At 42.6% G+C, this 22073-nt stretch overlaps 2 protein-coding genes across 12 annotated transcripts in view; both read left to right on the forward strand.

The window, feature by feature from the left end:
* sort1a (sortilin 1a) overlaps window positions 1–13205 on the forward strand; it is a 22027-nt gene extending 8822 nt beyond the window's left edge. For all 4 annotated transcript variants that reach the window (XM_058373225.1, XM_058373224.1, XM_058373227.1 and 1 more), the window contains 19 exons: window positions 1693–1766; window positions 1868–1970; window positions 2071–2232; window positions 2409–2482; window positions 2832–2881; window positions 2989–3116; window positions 3325–3469; window positions 3734–3889; window positions 4147–4253; window positions 5475–5577; window positions 5885–6056; window positions 8029–8219; window positions 9877–10066; window positions 10216–10332; window positions 10536–10644; window positions 10747–10853; window positions 10940–11060; window positions 11140–11176; window positions 11343–13205. In XM_058373225.1, coding sequence (XP_058229208.1) covers window positions 1693–1766; window positions 1868–1970; window positions 2071–2232; window positions 2409–2482; window positions 2832–2881; window positions 2989–3116; window positions 3325–3469; window positions 3734–3889; window positions 4147–4253; window positions 5475–5577; window positions 5885–6056; window positions 8029–8219; window positions 9877–10066; window positions 10216–10332; window positions 10536–10644; window positions 10747–10853; window positions 10940–11060; window positions 11140–11160 — 2130 coding nt within the window. In that variant the 3' untranslated portion in view covers window positions 11161–11176; window positions 11343–13205. The remainder of the gene's footprint in view (window positions 1–1692; window positions 1767–1867; window positions 1971–2070; window positions 2233–2408; window positions 2483–2831; window positions 2882–2988; window positions 3117–3324; window positions 3470–3733; window positions 3890–4146; window positions 4254–5474; window positions 5578–5884; window positions 6057–8028; window positions 8220–9876; window positions 10067–10215; window positions 10333–10535; window positions 10645–10746; window positions 10854–10939; window positions 11061–11139; window positions 11177–11342) is intronic.
* Window positions 13206–14872: 1667 nt separating this feature from the next.
* nfya (nuclear transcription factor Y, alpha) lies at window positions 14873–21916 on the forward strand. Of its 8 annotated transcripts, none has more exons than XM_058373235.1 (10): window positions 14873–15028; window positions 16831–16937; window positions 17063–17143; window positions 17616–17762; window positions 17969–18100; window positions 18849–18948; window positions 19173–19318; window positions 19426–19599; window positions 19771–19872; window positions 21130–21916. In XM_058373235.1, exons 2-10 carry the CDS (start codon window positions 16860–16862, stop codon window positions 21190–21192), a joined length of 1023 nt encoding a protein of 340 aa, XP_058229218.1. In that variant the 5' UTR covers window positions 14873–15028; window positions 16831–16859; the 3' UTR covers window positions 21193–21916. The 8 variants fall into 8 exon arrangements, with proteins under 8 accessions (XP_058229218.1, XP_058229219.1, XP_058229214.1 ...); XM_058373236.1 differs by having other exon boundaries at window positions 17063–17140; window positions 21130–21914; XM_058373231.1 differs by lacking the exon at window positions 21130–21916 and having other exon boundaries at window positions 19771–20210.
* The last annotated feature ends 157 nt before the right edge of the window (window positions 21917–22073 follow it).

A 22073-nucleotide genomic window follows, 5' to 3' on the forward strand; every position in this document is an offset into this window, starting at 1 on the left:
TAAGACGAGCGGAGGACGTTCACCTGGCAGTCGTCTAGCCCTTAACGCCGTCCTTCCTCTCGAGCTGCGAGAGAGCTGCTGTCCTCCTGAGTGCGGGTTTGTGTTTGGCTTCATGCTCTGAGTCTGTGGTATGCGACCCTTCCGAATCACAAAACCCAGAGCGAATCGGATTTCAAATTCTTCCTGGCCGTGTTTTCTGGACCGAAAGCAGCTCCGTATCAGAGAGACAGAAACGGATGTCGTCCTTTAGTCAGCAAAATTCCACTGCTGAAAATCCAGCTATGAAAATAAGGGATGTTTATGAAAGACCTGTGAGGGGTTTTTAGTGTGAGGGGCTAAACCATTCTTACACTCTTATTTTATTAAGGGACAGGATTAAAGAGAGAGAGAGAGAGAGAGAGAGAGAGATGTTGTGTTGGATAAAACAGCAGTTTGACCAGTGTCAGGCCGGGTAGAAAGGTTGGAGTTCAACAGAATAACAAACAGAGAAGCGTCTCTCTAAAAGCCAGTGGGGGGGATGGGGGGGCTCTATTAAATGCCTCAGTGCACAGCTAACAGCAGACTGCACTCACCATCTGACCTCCTCCAGTACCAGCCTTCTTCTTCTTCTTCTTCTTCTCTCTCTCTCTCCCCATCTTTTTCTGTCTCTCTCTCCATCTCTCTCTCTGTCTTTCTCTCTGTATCTCTATCTCCATCTGTCTCCCCTGCGTCTTTCTCTCTCTCTCTCTCTCTCTCTCTGTGTATGTGTCTCTCTCTCTCTCTCTCTCTGTGTGTGTGTGTGTGTGTGCGCGTCTCTTTCTCTCGCTCTCTCTCTCTCTCTGTCTGTTTTCCTTGCTCTTTTTCTCAGTCTTTCTCACACACACACACACACACACACACACAAATCAGGGCTTGGAGTCACACAGCATTGAGAATAATGACCTCATACCCACAGGTTGGCAGACTCGAGCCAAGGGGGAAAAAGATTTTTTGTTTAAGGCTGCTGTGTGGATGAAAGGAAAAGAACACTAGATGGTCCAAAAAGGCCTCTTTTTTTATTTTTATTTTTACTCAACAGTATTTTTATTGATTTTTAAACAGAGACGTAACATACAAGGCGAATACCCCTATACCCCCAACCCCACTCCGACTCTAAGAAAGCCTTAAATGTGTAAGAGAGGCGAGACACAACGCATATTTAAAGAAGGGAAAACAACTGGAGCTGAAAGTCTGGATTTTGTGTGAAAACTACTAATAAAAAATTCATACACAGGTGAAAACCAACCAATCAAATAGAAGCATGGATTAAAGTATGAATTTATATTAAAAAAAAAAAAGTGAAGTCAGCACCCCCACACCTGTTGAAATTTCAAGCCTGAATTACGGATTGAGTAATAAATCTATTTTAAATTTAGAAATAAATTTAAAGTAATATAAGTTCCCAAAATGAGACAGGAGGGGCGCTCATAGAAAGTCACGTGATGTTTCCGCGTGTCCTAATTAGCATATCACATCAACGATGAACATTTATTACTTTAAGATTGTGCTGCTGCAGTTTGGTCTTTGTGGTGTAGTACGGATTGGTTAGGACTGAAGGTTAGGATACGGAGTGAGGAGATTATTCATCTCTTCACACACTTTCTTTTCAATCCACAAAAATGCGACAGGTTTCTTTGTGTTATTGTCTTTATATTGCTGTGTTTCTGTGTGCAGGTGCTGCTGGTCCTCACCACGTATCAGTTGCCGCTGTTCATGTTCCGCTTTAGTGAGCCCAAACTCTACAGGAGGTAAAAGTGTGTGTGTGTGTGTGTGTGTGTGTGTTTAAGAATCACATGATTCAAGCATCCGTTCATTAGTATCTCTAACTAATAATAACCCCGTGTCCCAGTGAAGACCACGGGAAGACTTTCCAGGACATCACAGATCTCCTGAACAACACCTTCATCATGACCCATTTTGGCATCGCCATTAGCCCAGACAACTCGGGAAAGGTCAGGCTGAAACCCCTCATGACCCTGGATGAGACCCTTTTCAGGAAGAGAACATGCACAAGACATGCTGTTTTTTTATTTTTATTTTTTTTCTCCCCAGGTGATCCTCACAGGTCATTTGTCGGAGGGAAAAGGCTCGAGAATTTTATGCTCGTTGGATTTCGGGAAGAGCTTCACCCCCTCTGACCTGCCCTTCCAAGTGCTGACGCAGATCAGCTACAACCCGGAAAACAACAGCATGCTCGCGGTTATTAGCACAGTGGTGAGCTCAGGAATAACCCCGTTACTACAGTGTGATATAAACTAGAATCTTCAGTGTGCATGATTTGAATTCACAATTGGACTTTTTATTTTGTTCTGTTGGATTTCTACATAAATGTGAAAGCACACAAAACTTGTGTGTGAGTTTACATTCCATGCTGTTTGTCCCTCTGGCAGTATGACCTGTGGCTCTCTGAGGACTTTGGGCTCCACTGGAAGAAGATTCACGACGCAGTGTGTCTGGTGAAATGGTAACACACACACACACACATGCATATAAGCTAAGTAAGAGAATTAGTGTGTATCAATCCCATTCCCAGAGGATTTTTTTTATTGTTATGATTATTAGAGGCAGTTTAACTGTAAAAACACTCGGTCTCTAAGATCACTTCAAAATGTGCAAGCCAGAGGAAAAGGTGGTTTCAGTGGTCAGTAGATTTACCATATTAAGGAATAAAGTGGATCAGGCAAACTACCTAGTTAATGATAGATGTGCACTTGAATGTAAGGACTTCTGATAAGATATTAGCCCATATACATCGTTGTGTTTTTGATGTTCAGTCCTGTGTGTGTGTGTGTGTGTGTGTTTCTCTGTCTTAGGGGGACTGCTGATACTCTGTTTTTCACCACAAACCCAAACGGTTCCTGTAGTGAGTCCAGTTCTCATGTTTCCATGAATAAGTTCGGATTGGTCAGAACACATAACTGCTTATTGTTTGTCCCTGTTATAAAGTGTGTGTGTGTTTTGTACTGGAAGGTGAAAAAGGCATGCTGGATTTAAAGAAGACCACAGATTTTGGCCGAAGCTTTAAGAAGATAGGGAGCAGGATTTACTCGTTTGGCCTGGGTGGCCGTTTTCTCTTCGCTTCCGTCATGTCCGCCACGGTATGTTCGGATCTGTGTGTGTGTGTGTTTGTAGTTGGGCACGTCTGTCTGTCTATCGAAGTGTGTGCTTAACCCCTAACATCCCAGTAATTACAGCAAGACATGACAGTTTAGAAAATGTGAAATTTTTAGCTATTAGCTAGTTTTCAAAATTTTTGTATGCTTTCTCTCTCTCTCTCTCTCTCTCTCTCTCTCTATCTCTTATTAGAGGTCGATGCGCATGATTCATGTGTCTGTGGATCAGGGTGAGGTTTGGGACATGGCCCAGCTGCCCGATGTGGGACATGAACAATTTTACTCTATACTTTCTTCCAATGATGACATGGTGTTTGTGCATGTGGATGAACCAGGAGGTCAGTTTTGTGTGTGTGTGTGTGTGTGTTCGGTTCTCCAGCTATATTTCAGCTATATATTACTATTATATTATATTATTATATTCTCCAGCTATATATTACAGCAATATTGAACACTCAGTTAATGCATTACTCCATTCATCTCACAATGTTATGACACTGTTGCACTATCTACACTATGTATTGTATGAAATGAAAGGAAAAATAATGAACTGATCCCTACATTGAATCCTGCCCTGGTTAATGAATTGAACTCTTGTAAAGACTCGGGGATGGGCATAATCTACGTGTCTGATTCCCGGGGCATCGTCTTCTCCAAATCCCTGGAGCATCATCTTTACACCTCCACGGGTGGTGAAACTGACTTCACTGTCGTTAGCTCGCTCAGGGGCGTCTACATGACCAGCGTGCTGGCTCACGGTACACACACACACACACACACGAGCACTTACTAATGATTACTTTAATTCTGCTATTATAAAATGCTCCAAGTATCTAACTCATTAAATCGCTTCCTCTGCACACTTTGTTGGTTTGTTTTGAGTCAGGTGCGCTGATTTATCTGCTGTGTTCTCTTCCAAAAAACTCTGCAAAGAGAGCTGGTGTTGCGCAAGCATGTGTGTATGTTTTGTGTGTACTGCAGTGTGATGTAAGCTGGTGTGTGTTGGTCTGTGCAGATGGTTCTGTTCAAACGGTGATAACGTTCAATCAGGGAGGAAATTGGAGGCCTCTGAAGAAACCTTGGAACGCAGAGTGTGACTCCACTGCAAAGGATCCGGACATTGTGAGAGTTCTTCGAGGCGCACACGCACACATGCACACACATACACACCCTGCAAATCAAGTTTAGAGAAATATTTAGAGGAGTTGTTTGACATTAGGTCAGTTTTGGCTTGTACCAACCGCAGGAACAGGTTCATTGAAGGTTATGAAGCATCATTGTGGTTATATTTTGCTTGAGCTGGGTATTCTTAAAAGTTAAAACCGTAATTTAGGGATAATTAAAAAAAGTCACCAGCACATTTTATAATATAGTACTGAGCCAATAGTTTTTCTTTTGTCTGTTTTTTCAATGGGAGAGCATATCATTCTGCCTTTACATGCACATGAATGTAATATGGAGTTGTCCCGCCCTTTGCAGCTAGAACAGCTTGAACTCTTCTGGGAAGGCTTTCCACAAGGTTTAGGAGTGTGTTTATGGGAATTTTTGACCGTTCCTCTAGAAGCGCATTTGTGAGGTCAGGCACTGATGTTGGACGAGAAGGTCTGGCTCACAGTCTCCGCTCTAATTCATCCCAAAGGTGTTCTATGGGGTTGTGGTCAGGACTCTGTTCAGGCCAGTCAAGTTCCTCCACACCAAACTCGCTCATCAATGTCTTTATGGACCTTGCTTTGGTCACTGGTGTGCAGTCATGTTGGAACAGGAAGGGGTCATCCCCAAACTGTTCCCACAAAGCCTGAAATTGTCCAAAATGTCTTGGTATGAAGCTGAAGCATTTAGAGTTCCTTTCACTGGAACTAAGGGGCCGAGCCCAACCCCTGAATTCAATGAGCTCGAGGGGTGTCCCAATACTTTTGGTGATATATAGTGTATATTACTTTAACTTGCGGTCACAACAACCGAGATTGATTAGGAGTTCTCCATGCAGAAATGTAATGAGGAAAAACACTGAGTCTTAAATCCTAAGCTCATGCCCATGTGTTCTGTTTGTGTCCATCCTAGGTCCTGTCTTTTTGTTTATAGCGACTGCTTGATCTTTTGGACACCTCAGTGTTTTATAATGCCTCCAGCAGTTCACACTTGTGCCAGCTAGAGACAGTGTTTATATCAGTATGATTAACATCCTGTTGGCTTAATTTACACACTCGCTGATTTAAACATGATCAGGGCTGTGAACAGCGGGCTTGTTATTTCTACAACGGTCAGAGCTGGTTAGTCTGTTACAGCGCATGAAGGAAATGGTAAACTGTGTGGGATGTTGTGTGTTTGTGTGTGTTGCTATAGTGTAGTCTGCATATTCACGCCTCCTACAGCACATCCATGAGGCTCAACGTGCCGATGCTGCCACTGACTGACCACAGTGCTGTCGGACTCATCCTTGCTCACGGTACACACACACACACACACACACACACACACACATAATAGAGTAGGTTTTTGTTATTTTCATGCATCACACCTCATATATTTAAATAAATTTAAGCATAAATAAATGTTGGCCTTTCAGTTCACCTGGAGATCTTCATTTAGGGAGAGAATAAGGATAAAATAGTAACTTTATACTTTATAAAATATTTCATTCTCTGTGTTTCTATACTTTTGTAAAGCTGCTTTGAGACAATGCACTATACAAATAAATTGTATTGATTATGGAACAGACCCTAGCTGACGTTGAATGACCCGTTCCTCCTCAGGCAGCGTGGGGGACGCGGTATCCGTCTTGTCTCCTGATGTTTACGTGTCTGATGACGGTGGGTACACGTGGACACGAGCACTCAAAGGACCGCATCATTATGCCATCCTAGACTCAGGAGGAGTGCTGGTGGCTGTGGAGCACAACCCCATCCAGCCTATCTCGCAGATCAAGTGAGTCCTGATGATTACGCTCGGCACCACGAGACAAAAAAACACCTTTATAATGTAGAAAGATTATTTTTTTAGGTGTTTATGGCAAATCGCATCAGACCTCTTCTAAAACTCTACGAATATGAAAACTGTAAACCCTACATGCCCTGCTGCTTTCTTCTACCTACTCATTTCATTTCATGAGCTGTACTTTCATACTGGAATATGCCTGGCTGGTGTAGTTTGTGATGCAATAACAGTTGACGGTCATTTCTTCAACACGGACTCAGACTTTTTTTCTTTCATTGTTCACTTTTTCATTTTCTTTGTGCAAAAAGATCCCTGTTTTGTTAAACAGACAAACCCAAGACAGAGAATGACTAAAGATGAGAGGTGTGATTCGGAGACGTAGTTACTACACGTTATTTATCTGTGTTTTGGTGGCAGCTGTGTAAAAGTTCCTCAGTTTGAAGCTCTTTGTTCACAGTTGACAGCGTGCAGAGCGCTGGTTTAAAGGGAGCAGTGATGTGATGTTAATTCACATTTTAAGCTCCTGTTCAACTTAATATTCACCAATCAGCCATAACATTGTGAGCAGTGGGAGGTGACATGAATAAGATTGATGATCTCCTCATCATGGCACCTGTTAGTGGGTGGGATATATTAGGCAGCAAGTCAACATTTTGTCCTCAAAGTTGATGTTAGAACAGGAAAAATGGACAAGCGTAAGGATTTGAGCGAGTTTGACGAAGGGCCAAATTATGATGGCTAGACCACTGGATCAGAGCATCTCCAGAACTGTAGCTCTTGTGGGGTGTTCCTGGTCTGCAGTGGTCAGTATCTATCAAAAGTGGCGACAGGGTCATGGGTGGTCAAGGATCATTGATGCACGTGGGGAGTGCGGACATCACTGAAAGTGCCAAGAATGGGCACGTGAGCATCAGAACTGGACCTCAGAGCAATGGAAGGAGGTGGCCTGGTCTGATGAATCACGCTGTCTTTTACATCCCCTGGATGGCCAGGTGCGAGTGCGTCTCTTACCTGGGGAAGACATGGCACCAGGGTGCACTATGGGAAGAAGGCAAGTCAGTGTCATGCTTTGGGCAATGTTCTACTGGGACATGTTCTTACTTTGACATGTACCACCTACCTAGGCATTGTTGCAGACCATGTACACCCTCACCCTGATTGCTGTGGCTTCTTTCAGCAGGACAATGTGTTGTGCCACAAAGCAGAAATGATTCAGGAATGGTTTGATGAGCACAACAACCTGTTTGAGTTGTTGACTTCCTCAGATCTTAATCCAATGGAGCATCTGTGGGATGTGCTGGACAAACAAATCTGATCCATGGAGACCCCACCTCACAAATTACAGGACTTAAAGGATCTGCTGCTAACATCTTGGTGCCAGATCCCACAGCACACCTTCAGGGATCTAGTGGAGTCCATGCCTCGATGGGTCAGGGCTGTTTTGGGAGCAAAAGGGTGATCAACACAATATTAGGTATAATGTTATGCCTGATCTGTGTACACCGTGATGGAAATAAAACAGAATACTCTCTGATCAGAAAATATCTGGATTCCTGTCTGTCTCTCTGAGCAAACTGAAAAAATGTTTCTCTTTGCACAGATTCAGCTCTAACTCAGAAGACATTTTTATTGCAATCGCAGTTTTATTTACTAATTTTTTGGTGATTGTTAGATTTTCTTTGACTGAAAATTACGTGATTAGAAATGGACTGCAACAAAATGGACATTTAGAGTCTTAGAGTTAGAGACTTAAAGGTCTTTCTGCTTTCTTTTTATTAGTAAAATGTATATTTATTTCCAGTCTATTCTTCCTCCACTTCTAAGCTGTAGGTCTAGGTCTATTTGATTTGAACCTTGAACTTATATCTGAACTGAACATTTGTTTTGTTCAACTCTTTTTTTTTTTTTTTTTTCTTCCACCCCCCCCTCTTTGTTTGTTTATTTGCTGTCTTTTCCACATTAGGTTTTCCACAGACGAGGGCCAGTGCTGGCATGCTCATAACTTCACAGACACTCCGCTGTACTTCACGGGTTTGGCCTCGGAGCCTGGAGCTCGGTCTCTGAGCCTCAGCCTGTGGGGTTACAGACAGCCTGTGTTCAGTCAACACTTAGTGTCCATCACTATAGACTTCCACCAGCTGCTCACCAGAGACTGTGAGTGTGTGTGTGTGTGTGTGTGTTCGTTCCAGAGACCTTAGGACTGCAGAACACTTCACATATGTGTAAACACATGTGTGATTCCATGAACATATACAACTAAATTAAAACTGTTAAAGTGTCAGTGTGCACATTTAAGTACTCTTATAGTCTCTCTCGGTCCAGCAGTATGTCACTTTTACTACAGGGCCGTGTTGCCTTGTGCGCCTTACTAAATACACTATATTGCCAAAAGTATTCGCTCACCTGCCTTGACTCGCATATGAACTTAAGTGACATCCCATTCCTAATCCATAGGGTTCAATATGACGTCGGCCCACCCTTGGCAACTATAACAGCTTCAACTCTTCTGGGAAGGCTGTCCACAAGGTTTAGGAGTGTGTTTATGGGAATTTTTGACCATTCTTCCAGAAGCACATTTGTGAGGTCAGACACTGATGTTGGACGAGAAGGCCTGACTCTCAGTCTCCGCTCTAATTCATCCCAAAGGTGTTCTATCGGGTTGAGGTCAGGACTCTGTGCAGGCCAGTCAAGTTCCTCCACACCAGACTCTGTCATCCATGTCTTTATGGACCTTGCTTTGGTCACTGGTGCACAGTCATGTTGGAAGAGGAAGGGGCCAGCTCCAAACTGTTCCCACAAAGTTGGGAGCATGGAATTGTCCAAAATGTCTTGGTATGCTGAAGCATTCAGAGTTCCTTTCACTGGAACTAAGGGGCCAAGCCCAGCTCCTGAAAAACAACCCCACACCATAATCCCCCCTCCACCACACTTTACACTTGGCACAATGCAGTCAGACAAGTACCGTTCTCCTGGCAACCGCCAAACCCAGACTCGTCCATCAGATTGCCAGATGGAGAAGCGCGATTCGTCACTCCAGAGAACGCGTCTCCACTGCTCTAGAGTCCAGTGGCGGCGTGCTTTACACCACTGCATCCGACGCTTTGCATTGCACTTGGTGATGTATGGCTTGGATGCAGCTGCTCGGCCATGGAAACCCATTCCATGAAGCTCTCTGCGCACTGTTCTTGAGCTAATCTGAAGGCCACATGAAGTTTGGAGGTCTGTAGCGATTGACTCTGCAGAAAGTTGGCGACCTCTTCGCACTATGCGCCTCAGCATCCGCTGACCCCGCTCCGTCAGTTTACGTGGCCTACCACTTCGTGGCTGAGTTGCTGTCGTTCCCAAACACTTCCACGTTCTTATAATACAGCTGACAGTTGACTGTGGAATATTTAGGAGCAAGGAAATTTCACGACTGGATTTGTTGCACAGGTGGCATCCTATCACAGTTCCACGCTGGAATTCACTGAGCTCCTGAGAGCGACCCATTCTTTCACAAATGTTTGTAAAAACAGTCTGCATGCCTAGGTGCTTGATTTTATACACCTGTGGCCATGGAAGTGATTGGAACACCTGGTTCTGATTATTTGGATGGGTGAGCGAATACTTTTGGCAATATAGTGTATTTCTCATATATTTAGAGGCTGTAATTAATCAAGCATTGAGTTGCAGTGTAGTGTGTCTGTGTTTATAGTAATTTTGAATGCTTTAGATTCCTCACTCATCCTTGACACATTCTCTCTCTCTCTCTCTCTCTCTCTCTCTCTCTCTCTCTCTCTCTCTCTCTCTCTCTCTGTGTCTCCCTCTGCAGGTGGGGAGGAGGATTACGTGCAATGGCTTGCCCACTCTGATAACACCGGCGGCCCGGATGATGGATGTCTGCTGGGATATAAAGAAAAATATTTACGGCTACGCAAAGACACTGTGTGCCGCAACGGGAAGGACTTCGTCATCACCAAGCAGCCCACACCATGTCCCTGCACTCTGGAGGACTTCCATTGGTGAGATCTGGCACTTACAACTTCTGATAGCAAATGAAATGGGTAATAAATAAAGAAACACACAGCACTGCTGAAGAATGGCAGTTGAGTCCAGTGTGTATAATGCCTCTCCTCTCTTTCTCTCTCTCCCTTTTCTGTCTATCCTGTAGTGATTTTGGCTACTACCGTGTCATGAACAGCTCGGAGTGTGTGGAACAGCCAGAGCTGAAGGGTCAATCACTCGAGTTCTGCCTGCATGGCCGTAAAGAACAGCTCCAAACCAGCGGGTACAGCGTAGTCTAATTATTATTATTACTATTAGTAGTAGTGTTAGTGTTATATTACACCGTCTTTTTGGTGATTTATGATCAGTCTGTCTACGTCATACATCAGATTTTAATATCTAAGAGGTGTTTCAACTGACACAAATGAAATCTACAGCCTCGTCTTTTCCACACTTTTCTGACGATCCTTGCTGTCTGCTGTACAGTTACAGAAAGATCCCAGGAGATCGGTGTGAAGGAGGGACACAGCCGGAGAGAAAAGTGATTGACCTGAGCAAGAAGTGTGTCAGTAGCCTGCTCAGTGCAGATTTTCTGGTGAGAGAGCCATACTTTTTAATGCTGCTTGGCACATACTGGAATCTGGATAGAAATAAGAGCCAGATGTCTAGGTGAGCTTATCTGAAGCATGTTTATCAGTCTCAGTCAGGAAGCGTGGCTCCTGTAGTGTCTGTCATCATCCTCCTTCTGCTCCTCTGTGCCGTGGCTGGGGTCCTGCTGGTCAAGAAGTACGTGTGTGGAGGAAGGTAGGATCTGACTGAAGTATGTAAAGTGAATAGAGTCGAGTTGTATTGTCACTAGTTTGATATTGACAGGTGTGTGTGTGTGTTAGGTTCCTGGTGCACCGCTATTCAGAGATGCAGAGGCATGTGGAAGCTAATGCCATTGAGGGTGTGGACGACGTGGACACTACAGAGGCAGACAAGACGAATTACAATTACGACTCAGATGAGGTATCTGTCCCAACACGGTGTTAGCGATTGATTGCGTTGCGTTTCAGAATGTTAAAAATCTGGGTTTGTGTTTTTATAGGACCTTCTGGCTGGAAACTGAGGCAGAAAATTCTCAGGTAGTGTCTTAAAGCTTTCTAGTGAGCAACTTCAGTGCCCTCTTCAGGTGTGGGTGTGTGTGTGTGTGTGTGTGTGTGTGTGTGTGTGTGTGTGTGTGTGTGAGAGAGAGAGAGAGAGAGAGAATGTGATCAGTAATGCTTGATTATTCACATGTCTCTCTTTCAGGTAAATGTTATACCCTATGTGGAGATAATGACCTGGACCTGTTTACTGAAGAGTGTAGACATTTTTTTCCAAATTAATTGGTTCCAGCCACTGGACAGGAGGCAATTAGCAGATTTTTGTAATTTACTTTTATTTGTTTTTTTGGAGACGCCTCTTCTTTCCTCAGCGAGTCTGATTTTTGAGAAATTTTAAGGACTGGACTTTGACATGGAAAATTTCCAGTGCCCAGTGTTCTTTAGGCTGATGAACACAAAAGAGATGGTGTTTTTAAAAAGCATGTGATTTTACGACAAACAAAACAAATTTCAAAATGTTTCCCTGTACTGAGAAAGAGCTTAAAGTTTCAGTAGAAAAGGTGTAAAGGTAAATATAATTACAATACAATTTCCAGTATCAGTCTCGCCGTACATTTTCTCATTCTTCCTTCTTGTAAGGACTGAATCATTCATGAATAAACTTTTATTGACAGCAATATATTCATATATTTTAGAAACGTTAATTAGACTTCCATTTATAAATGAATTCAGCAGGAACAAGCTTTCAGTTTCCTTCTCAATGCAGGGAAAAAAGGATGACGCAAAAAAAACACTGAATTATTTTTTCACATATTCTTCAAATGCAAACTGTTGTGTGTGAAAGGGAGTAAGACCAAAACAGCTCTCTTTTAACCATCATTGGACCTGGTACAAGCTTATGAGCACCTTAGAGTTGGGATTGATGCACCAGTGCCATTTCCTGTATTTTTTTTATTTACATGTTAATCTTCAGCTTGAGTTTATTAAGACAGTATTACAACACAATAACAGTTCACTAAGCTAAGGGTTCAAGGAGTCTATTCATGTTTGTACAGGCTAGACAAAGCTAAATGGATTTGTTGTGCAACGATTGTGGTCATTCAACTTAATTATGATACACAAGATTGGGGGAGGCAGCGGCTAGCCATTTTGCATCACTTCTAGCTCTTTCCATGTCCTTGGACGAATGTTTTTTCACACCTGCACTCTGGGGTCTTTTATTGATGACCCACTGAGCTCATAAGCTAGGAGTTTCTAAGCAGTTGTTCAGTGCACTGGCAAAAACAAAATGCTCCTGATGGCATAAGATTATGATTTTTTTGCATGATTTTGTAGTAATAAGTGATTTACGATAAAGGGAGTTTGAGAACTTATGTTTTTACTACACAAAGCTATCATTACTTTTCGTAGCAATAATTAATCTAACGGCTGCTTGTCTAATCATAGCTATGGCACAATGTAGCGCCCTGGGAGGATTGTGCATCAATGCAATGTGTGTGTGTGAATGCGTGTAATTTGCTCAAGAACAGAGACACTTATGTTTCAGATTTTATGCCAGTCGGGAAATGCAACCCAAAAGGCCAGTCGATGTAACAGTGCACAGATTTGTCAGGAGGGCTTTCGCCCAAAAAATTTATGTGAATACGGTATGTTTTATGGTACTCCTTTTTTGTTTTTTTGTTTTTTTTTGTTTTAAAGGTACATGTCTCAGGGCCCTGGTTTTCACTTTCAGCTTCAAAATGTGACGAGAAAAAGCTTGAGTGAGTCTCAGTGTTAGGATTGCTGGAAAGGATTTGTCACTATTCAGTATTTTAATGCTACTGGGGTAATTCACAGAATTTTCCAGCACCTGTCTTTGAATGTAAGGGGAATAAACATGACGTTTTCATTCCAGAGCTGTAAATAAAATATGTACAGATAAGCTACTGTTCATAACTACATTTAATGTTTGACATCTGAGTCTCAAAAGCCCAACAAAAATGTAAAGCCTTGATTTGAGAGCCTTTTATTGTCCTTTATTTTTCTTTTCTTTTTTTTCCAATCAGAATAAAGAATTTCAGACCTTTTATAGCATTGTGGGATGATTTTCGTGTGAGTATAGAGCTCTTACACTTATAAGGGCTTTTCACTGTGCGCTTAACCCCGGGTCATCGTCGTACTGAACACCGCTTTTAACCCCGGGTAAAGAAACGTTTCACACCTGTAATATGAAAGCAGTGTTAGCACCGCATTTTACCCAGGGTTATGAAAGTTACCACCACATTTGCGATGTTAACCCCGCATTGTGGTGCTAAGTTGGTTCAGCGTGAAACGATCGGTGTTTGCTTGTTGCTGCTGGACGCTTGGTAGCAGACAATCAGAAATTGACCCTAACTCTCGGCTCATTTCATATAAACAGGTTCTGTTCATCCAATCGATGATGGTGACGCCGCAAATATGCAAATAAGAACGATAACCCGGAGTTTAGGAGGGGCCAGTGTGAAACGTCTGCTAATGAACACCCGGGATTAACAGTTAACCCCGGGTGTAGTATCAGCAGTGTGAAACGTGATTACAGATAACCCAGGTGTCCGTTTATCCGGGGTTTAGGATGACCCAGGGTTAACAATTATAGTGTACACACACTTGGAGCATAAACATTTCTGAAACCCTCATGCACTGTTGGGGATGTTTTCATCCACCAGGGGTCATTTTTCACCCTTAATTTGGCCATAACTTTTACTGTATTTCAGCAAATGGGATCATTTTTGGTGACAAACTTTATTTTGACATTATTTTGAAAATATGGTTTTGCTTTAATCTGTTAATCAACCTCAGTTCTGATCAAAACTACTAAAAAAAAAAATAAATAAAGGATGTAACTCTTTAAATGCCAACTTCACAAGTGATGACACTGATTTGGGGGAAAATGCACACAATCACTGTCATTATAAAGCATGATTGTGAGCTGGATATTTTTTTCTTTACCTTTTCTTTAATTGATTTTTATTGATTTTAATTTTTTCTCCCTCATTTACTGTTCCTGGATGTTTTTGCCCCATAGACTTTTCTGGGGTTTTTTGCCCCTATACAATCATGCACACACTATCTAATCACACTATATAATCATGCATTCCTGATTGTTGGTGGTTTATATATATTTCTACAGCATTTTAATTTAGTGCATGTTTTCATCCCGAACATGGGGATGAAAGGGTAGAGTTTTGGAACAATGCACAAGGGTTAAGCTCATCAGATGCTTAGTGCATCATTTAATTGCAGAAACGTTGCTGTTGAACGTCTATAACGCCGGTCAGTCCCTGTTATTTCTTACACTATAACAGTCCTTCTCTCACCAGCCTTTAAAGCACAGTGAAGTAGCTTATGATGAAGAGAAAACCACAAAAACTTCTCCGTCCTGAAAATGTAAAATCTTCCATACATATCAACAATTACACAGGTTTTACATTTCAGTCAGTGTGAAATCTTCACAAAAATTAGAGGCACGTGCAGATGTTTGGTGATTTTGCTTTCATTTTTCCTCCATGCTTTCTTGAAGAATATTTTTATATTTATATTTTCTTCTGAGTGTGTGTTCAGTTCTATTTATATTGTATTAAAGGTATTGTTGTCTTAAAATGAACCACATCTCTCGTGTGTGTGTGTGTGTGTGTGTGTGTGTGTGAGAGAGAAAGAGAGAGACAGAGACAGAGACAGAGAGAGAGAGACAGAGAGAGAGAGAGAGAGAGAGAGAGAGAAAGTCCCACCCTCGCACCACTGCACTTGTTCGCTCATTCCTCCCTCACACTGGGCGCCATTTTGCCGCGCTGCGTTCCAGTGCGCGAGAGGGTTGTGATTGGGTTCCGCGAGCCGCCATTGGAGCCAATCAGCGGTGATAACAGCGGGAAGACGGTGAGTGCGCGCGGCGCCGAGAGGGGATGGGACTCGGTAACAGATGGCGATTGGTGTGCGTCCGACCAACCAAAAGACTAAAATCATTATAAACAGGAATTTAACGGGCATGAACCGTGTGTGGATTCACCCGGACGGTGTAATTTTTACAGGGTGAATTGGGCGAGTTAGCCGGGAAGCTAACCGCTATAAAGAGGCCCGAGCTAGCTTAGCTAACCTAACCTATAGGTGTGTTCTTTGTGTTGTTAGCAGAAGAAATAATAAACAGTTAGCGTCTTCCTGTCAGACCAGCCTGAGGTTAAAACATCTCACTTTCCTCTGGGTGAAAGTTAATAATCCTCGCACCTTCCTGTAAAAACATCTTGAATCTGTTTATTGGTCTGAATAACGTCGTTATTGAGTCGTTACTATTTCACTTTTTAGGACACTAAGGAGACATTCAGAGAGAGGAAGTGTGGAGCAGTTTGGGATTAATAAGCAGCTTTTTTTTCTTTTTTTTTTAATTAATTCTGTGTTTAAGGTGCAATATATTATTTCTTCAGATCATGGACTTGTTGATATCTCTACTAGAAAGCTTGTAAGTTTAGCCAGATAGAAATTCCTGCATCTTCATGCCCTGAAACGTGTATCTTTGTTCTGGCTCCATGTTCAGTGTGACCTAAAGTTTCCAGGCCATGTAGTTAAACAGAAAGTCTGGTGCTCTGAAAACTCCCACAGTCTCAGCTTGAATGGAAATGATTTCATCAGTGATTTATCATGGACTGTTTTCACCATTTCAGTACCTTTATATCAGATCTCCCCGTAACATGACAAATATCTGGAGGATATGAGCGTGTGAACGATCTGTAGGCACTCTGGGTGTTGTAGGATTATAGGAAGTGTTGCGTCGTCTCAGACACAAGCTGTGCTTCTGGTATTTTGTTGTAGAAGACAGGAACTGATTGAAAAAAAAACCCATCCCTTTTCTGTCTGATCAGTCGCTCTTCAGTTAGTCTGGACGCTGTGTGGATTATTCCTTTTATTTAGGATTAATTTCTAGCTGGATCTCTGTCCAACTTATTATTATTACCAGGTTATACACTGTAGTTATAAGTATATGCAGCTCACTTACAACCTGTTTCTTTCTACCTGTTAATGCAGAAAGTCGATGCAGCAATCGACTTTCTGCATAACATACACACTATGTTGCCAAAAGTTTTGGGACCTCTGCCTTTACATGCACATGAATGTAATTTGGAGTTGTCTCCCATCCTTTGCAGCCATAACAGTTTCAACTCTTCTGGGAAGGCTTTCCACAAGGTTTAGGAGTGTGTTTATGAGAATTTCTGACCATTCCTCTAGTAGCACTTTTGTGAGGTCAGGCACTGACGTTGGACGAGAAGGTCTGGCTCACAGTCCCCGCTCTAATTCATCCCAAAGGTGTTCTATGGGGTTGAGGTCAGGACTCTGTGCAGGCCAGTCGAGTTCCTCCACACCAAACTCACTCATCCATGTCTTTATGGACCTTGCTTTGGTCACTGGTGTGCAGTCATGTTGGAACAGGAAGCGGTCATCCCCAAACTGTTCCCACATAGAGCATGAAATTGTCCAAAATATCTTGGTATGAAGCTGAAGCATTAAGAAGAAGCTTTCACTGGAACTAAGGGGCTGAGTCTAACCCCTGAATAACAACACCTGAATTCAATGATTTGGAGGGGTGTCCCAAAACTTTTGCCAGTACAGTGTATGTCAGCTCTTGTGCACTACTAAACTAAATCCTTATCTCCAGAATATTAACTGTCTCCTGTGTTTTGTTCCCACAGTGTGTTGTTGAGCTGAATAGACGCTGAGCATGGAGCAGTTCACTGAGGCAACAAGTGGTGGAGAGCAGATCGTGGTGCAGACGTCTGGTGGAGCGGTGCAGCAACAGGTAAGGGATCTGCCTTTGAATGGATGGGAGTGGATGACCAGTTGGTGCAGACGTGTGTGTGTGTGTGTAAGTGAGAGAGAGAGAGTGGTGTGTGTAACCGTAAAGCTGCGTTCTCTGTGGTCCAGAGCACAGTGACCGCAGTGCAGCTGCAGGCTGACGGCCAGGTGGATGCGGGTGCAGCCCAGCAGGTGCAGACTCTGCAGGTAGTTGTATTCTCTCTCCGGCTCATCAGCTGTCTGCATGTCAGCAACTGCGTCTGTGCCACGTTTCCCCAGTTGTCCCCGTGTTAACCCTGTGCAGTCTGCAAGTGGAGAGAGACTGTGTGTGCAGCCATGCCCCATTCGTTCATTTCATACAATTGTTTAATACTGAATTCACTGTTTGATACACTAATGTTAAACATTTAGTGAAAACCTGTGTATGTATACGCCTTCATTAAAACAGTGATGTTACTCTGCATGATTATATCATGACATACGGCAATTATAATGATTGTTACCATGTCATTTCTCCAGTGTCCTCCAGTGCATGCATTCGCTGTTAAGTGTTCGAATGTGTGTGAGTGTGTTCAGTGTTGTACTCGCAGGACCCTGTGAACGTTCTGCATGATGTGATAACCGTGAGAGCACTGAGAGCTATGGCACCAAAAAAAACCCCTCATTGTTCTTCTCTTCTAAGGTTCAAGGGCAGCCTTTAATGGTGCAGGTCAGTGGCGGTCAGCTCATCACCCCTTCCGGGCAGCCCATAATGGTACAGGCCGTGCCAGGAGGACAGGCGCAGACGATCATGCAGCTACCGGTGACAGGCTCGCAGGGTCTTCAGCAGGTGAGCAGTATTAATTAAGTGATATGCTATTAATAGGCTATTAAATTACTATTATAACTAGTAATGATTCATAGTTCATGGGTTTTAATTATGTAACTGCATCGTTGGTGTCTATCATGGTGAAAATAGTGGACACAAGCTATTAAACCCTAGCATCCCAAGTAGTAATTGAAAATGGTGCTGAGCTTGCCGTGCGTCTCTGACAGATCCAGCTTGTGCAACCGGGGCAGATTCAGCTCTCAGGAGGTCAAACACTACAGGTACAAACTGCACAGGGACAGACGCAGCAGATCATCATCCAGCAGCCGCAGACCGCAGTGACTGCGGGACAGAACCAGGTGTCAACACATACACACACACAAAAAAGAAATACACCGATCAGGCATAACATTATGACCACCTGCCTAATATTGTGTTGGTTCCCCCTTTTGCTGCCAAAACAGCGCTGACCCATAGAGGCATGGACTCCACTAGATTCCTGAAGGTGTGCTGTGGTATCTGGCACCAAGACGTTAGCAGGAAATCCTTTAAGTGCTGTAAGTTGCGAGGTGGGGCCTCCATACAGGACTTAAAGGATACTTTTGATAGATACTGAACATTGCAGACCGGGAACACCCCACAAGAGCTGCAGTTTTGGAGATGCTCTGATCCAGTGGTCTAGCCATCACAATTCGGCCCTTCGTCAAACTCAAAGCTCAAATCCTTACGCTTGTCCATTTTTCCTGCTTCTAACATCAACTTTGAGGACAAAATGTTGACTTGCTGCCTAATATATCCCACCCACTAACAGGTGCCATGATGAGGAGATCATCAGTCTTATTCACTTCGCCTCTCAGTGCTCAGGATGTTATGCCTGATCTGTGTATACTGTAGGCTACTGTCGGTCTTTAAAGGTATTATAATCTCGAAAGGGACCTGCACCAAGCAGACTACTATAACTGGTACACGCTACTACAGTTGAATGCAATATTTTACCATAATGTATTAGAAAGACTACAGAACATACTGACACTGGATTACTATTGTACTATACCTGTAGTATGCAACAGACAGGCTCCTGTGTAAATGCGAGTGCGTGTGTCTCAGCCCCAGCAGATCACAGTGCAGGGTCAGCAGGCTCAGACGGCAGAGGGTCAGACCATCCTTTACCAGCCGGTCAACGCTGATGGAACCATCCTCCAGCAGGGTAAAGCAACAAAAACCGCAATACAAGTTTCATTCAGGAAAGACGTTGATATCACAATAAAATAGAGGTACAGATTATGATTGATGGATCCAGACATTGTCGTGAAAATATCTCTACAAAGCTCATGCATCAGTATTCTGGTGCACCCTGTGATGTTACAGAGCGTGTGTACACTCAGAGTGAGTCTTCAGCCTTTCTCTTTGCTGTGTGTTTGTTCTCTTCAGGTATGATCACTATTCCCGCTGCCAGTTTAGCAGGAGGTCAGATCATCCAGGCGGGTTCCAACACCAGCGGCACTGGAGGTCAGGGCACCGTGACTGTCGCAGTTCCCGTCACAGGAAATGTGGTTAATGCTGGTGGAATGGTTATGGTGAGTCGTGGGTTGAAGTTCATCAAGATTTATAATGACTTATAATGTTCTTTCGTATAATAAAATATAATTGGCCAGTTATCTAAATCTTCTGTGGGCTTTATCAGATGGTCCAAAGCGGTGGCTCTGTCCCAACCATGCAGCGCATCCCTCTCCCTGGAGCAGAGATGCTGGAGGAGGAGCCGCTCTACGTCAATGCTAAGCAGTACCACCGCATCCTGAAGAGGCGCCAGGCTCGCGCCAAGCTGGAGGCTGAGGGCAAGATCCCCAAAGAGAGGAGGGTGAGTTAAACACGATTAATAAAAAAATAACAGATTTGATTTCTGTGAAAATGTCAGAAATTAGTCACTGTGTCAGCTTTTAGAGATATGTGTTGTTCAGAGAGTGTGTTTAGACCTGCACTGAAGACATAATACAGTAATACAATAACCTGAGCGTTCTTATTATCCCAGAAATACCTGCACGAGTCTCGTCATCGGCACGCCATGGCGCGGAAGCGTGGTGACGGTGGGCGCTTCTTTTCAGTGAAGGAGAAGGAAGAAATGGGCATGCAGGTGAGCGGGAGGCTCCAGATAAATCCCAGCACTGACTGGACTGCCATGTCTGCCCCGCCCCTGGGATAACAAATGCAGGGTTTTAAGCTCCCCTTTTCAAAGCCAAAAAGAATGCATGCATGTATGTATGTATGTGCGTGTGTGTGTGTGTGTGTTTTAATGCTTTCAGGCTTTCTTACATGCATGCATCCATTTTTTTTTCTGCTAAGAATGTGTGGCTTGATGCTGGTACTGTCCAACAATACAAACTGCACTAAAGCGCTAAAGCCGCTGTGGAACATTTCAAAGTGGGAGGTTTTAATAACTGCTTTTATACATCTGAGCAGTGACTGTATGATGCTGTTTTTTATATATATATATATATATATATATATATATATATATATATATATATATATATATATATATATATATATATAATATATATAATATGTGTATATATATATATATATATATGTATATATGTATATGCCTCTTAGATAAGAAGGACTTTCATTCTTTTCCTGAGTAACTTAACATGAATCTAATAAATACATTGTAAATATGTTTAGCACTTATCCTTATGGTCACTGTTTCAACCGAAACTGACCCCTCCGTATGGACTGGACTGCACACAGCACAGTTCTGTGACTTCATGTAATCTCAGTAAAGTCAGTATTATAAATTAGTCCTTCTGATTTGTGATTATTCAGAATAAAGCAGCTGATTCCCAATTTTAGCTTCATCGAGCTTATTATTTTGTGTTGTTTTCATGCGTGCCATCTGCCTGGCTTGGCTGTATGTGCATCTGTACCTCTGCTGCTTCCTGAATTCTTCATCATTGCTTAATTGTTTGTCACAAGATATTTACCCTGGGGGGAATAGGGTTTGTTTTAACCCGCTGTATAAAACAAGCTGTTTTCTCACGTTCATTTTCCTGTTTTTTATGTACCGTTTTCTTGTTACCTTTTTTTATTTGCAAATAAACACGTATTTTGAGTTTTCTTTTTATTCCTGTTTTTAATATCCAAAGTTTTATCCACTTTTTTTTTACTATAATATAAAAACATTGATTATTATTATACATTCAGAGACGTTGTGATTTTAATGACATTTACTAAAGTGATATTTATAGAGTAATGCAGATGCATTTTTAAAATTTTTGCATGAGTTTGTCGTCACTCGGTGTAATATGTGTATGTAATAAAATAGATAAAATGTCAGAGTGTAATTGCCCTCATCGCTCCTCCTCTTCCTCTCTCTCTCTCTGTTTGGCAGGTGGAGTCAGAGGAGGCCCCGGTCGGAGAGGAAGCTGTGACTCAAATGATCAGCGTTTCTTAACCCTTTGTAATGCTTTATACGGTGCCCACCGCAGTGTGAAGCAGAAAAATCGCCCCCTGAACCTTGGCCAGTGCTTTGTACAGATTTCTACACTGGCTCTGTTACAGTCTGGTGCTTAATGAGCGAGAATGCTGATCTTGGATCAGTTTTTTTTGCTTTCAACCTTGTAAATAATGCAACCATAAAGGCACGGAGACCTGATCCCAGATCAGTGTGCTGCAGAAGGATTTCTGTATCAAAGCATGGAAAGACTTGAGGAAACTAAACTGTGTGTTTTGTATCTCCTTTAAAAAGGGTGTCTCACGAGGTTGAGCCTGTCCTAAGCATGAGTTTTAATGTTTTTGTTTGAACGTTAATGTTAATGGTAGTTGGATCGAAGACGTTTATTTAATTGTGAGACGTTAAAATATTCTGTTGCCTATGCACGTCCACACTGATCTCCATAATGTACCAAAAGTCTCTTAATCTGATGTTGAAGTTTACAGCACAAATATCCATTTGATAAATAAAAAAACAAACTGAGTGCTTGGAAATGCAGGCATATAGGTGTATTTAGCAGCTGTGGGTGGATCTTTTACAGATCAGATCTTTTGTACAGCAAACTCTGGAGCTTCTGCCACCCTTCAGGACAAGTTGTTTTGCAGGAATTGATATTTGATACAAGTTTTGTGGAAATTATTTCTTGTTTGAGCGCGAGATCTTTCTGTGTAGTCTCTGGAGTGTCATCACACTTTTTTATTCATGAGCTTGAAAAAAAAATAATATAATGTTTTAAGCAAACATCATTTCTGTTGTGAACTTGTTGATTCCTCCCCGGATAACGCAGGATTTACCTCCGGACCGTTAACCTGACTGTTTGACCGTCAAGTTTTGTTGCTTTT

The sequence above is a fragment of the Hemibagrus wyckioides genome, linkage group LG21, assembly GCF_019097595.1.
Source record: "Hemibagrus wyckioides isolate EC202008001 linkage group LG21, SWU_Hwy_1.0, whole genome shotgun sequence".
Classification (NCBI taxonomy): domain Eukaryota; kingdom Metazoa; phylum Chordata; class Actinopteri; order Siluriformes; family Bagridae; genus Hemibagrus; species Hemibagrus wyckioides.

Bases quoted from the DNA above. Each gene is read 5' to 3' on its own strand.
- nfya (XM_058373231.1), top strand. From the start codon at position 16,860: ATGGAGCAGTTCACTGAGGCAACAAGTGGTGGAGAGCAGATCGTGGTG. The intron at 16,938-17,062 runs GTAAGGGATCTG...TCTGTGGTCCAG, and splicing joins GTGGAGCGGTGCAGCAACAG to AGCACAGTGACCGCAGTGCA. The intron at 18,101-18,848 runs GTGTCAACACAT...CGTGTGTCTCAG, and splicing joins TGACTGCGGGACAGAACCAG to CCCCAGCAGATCACAGTGCA.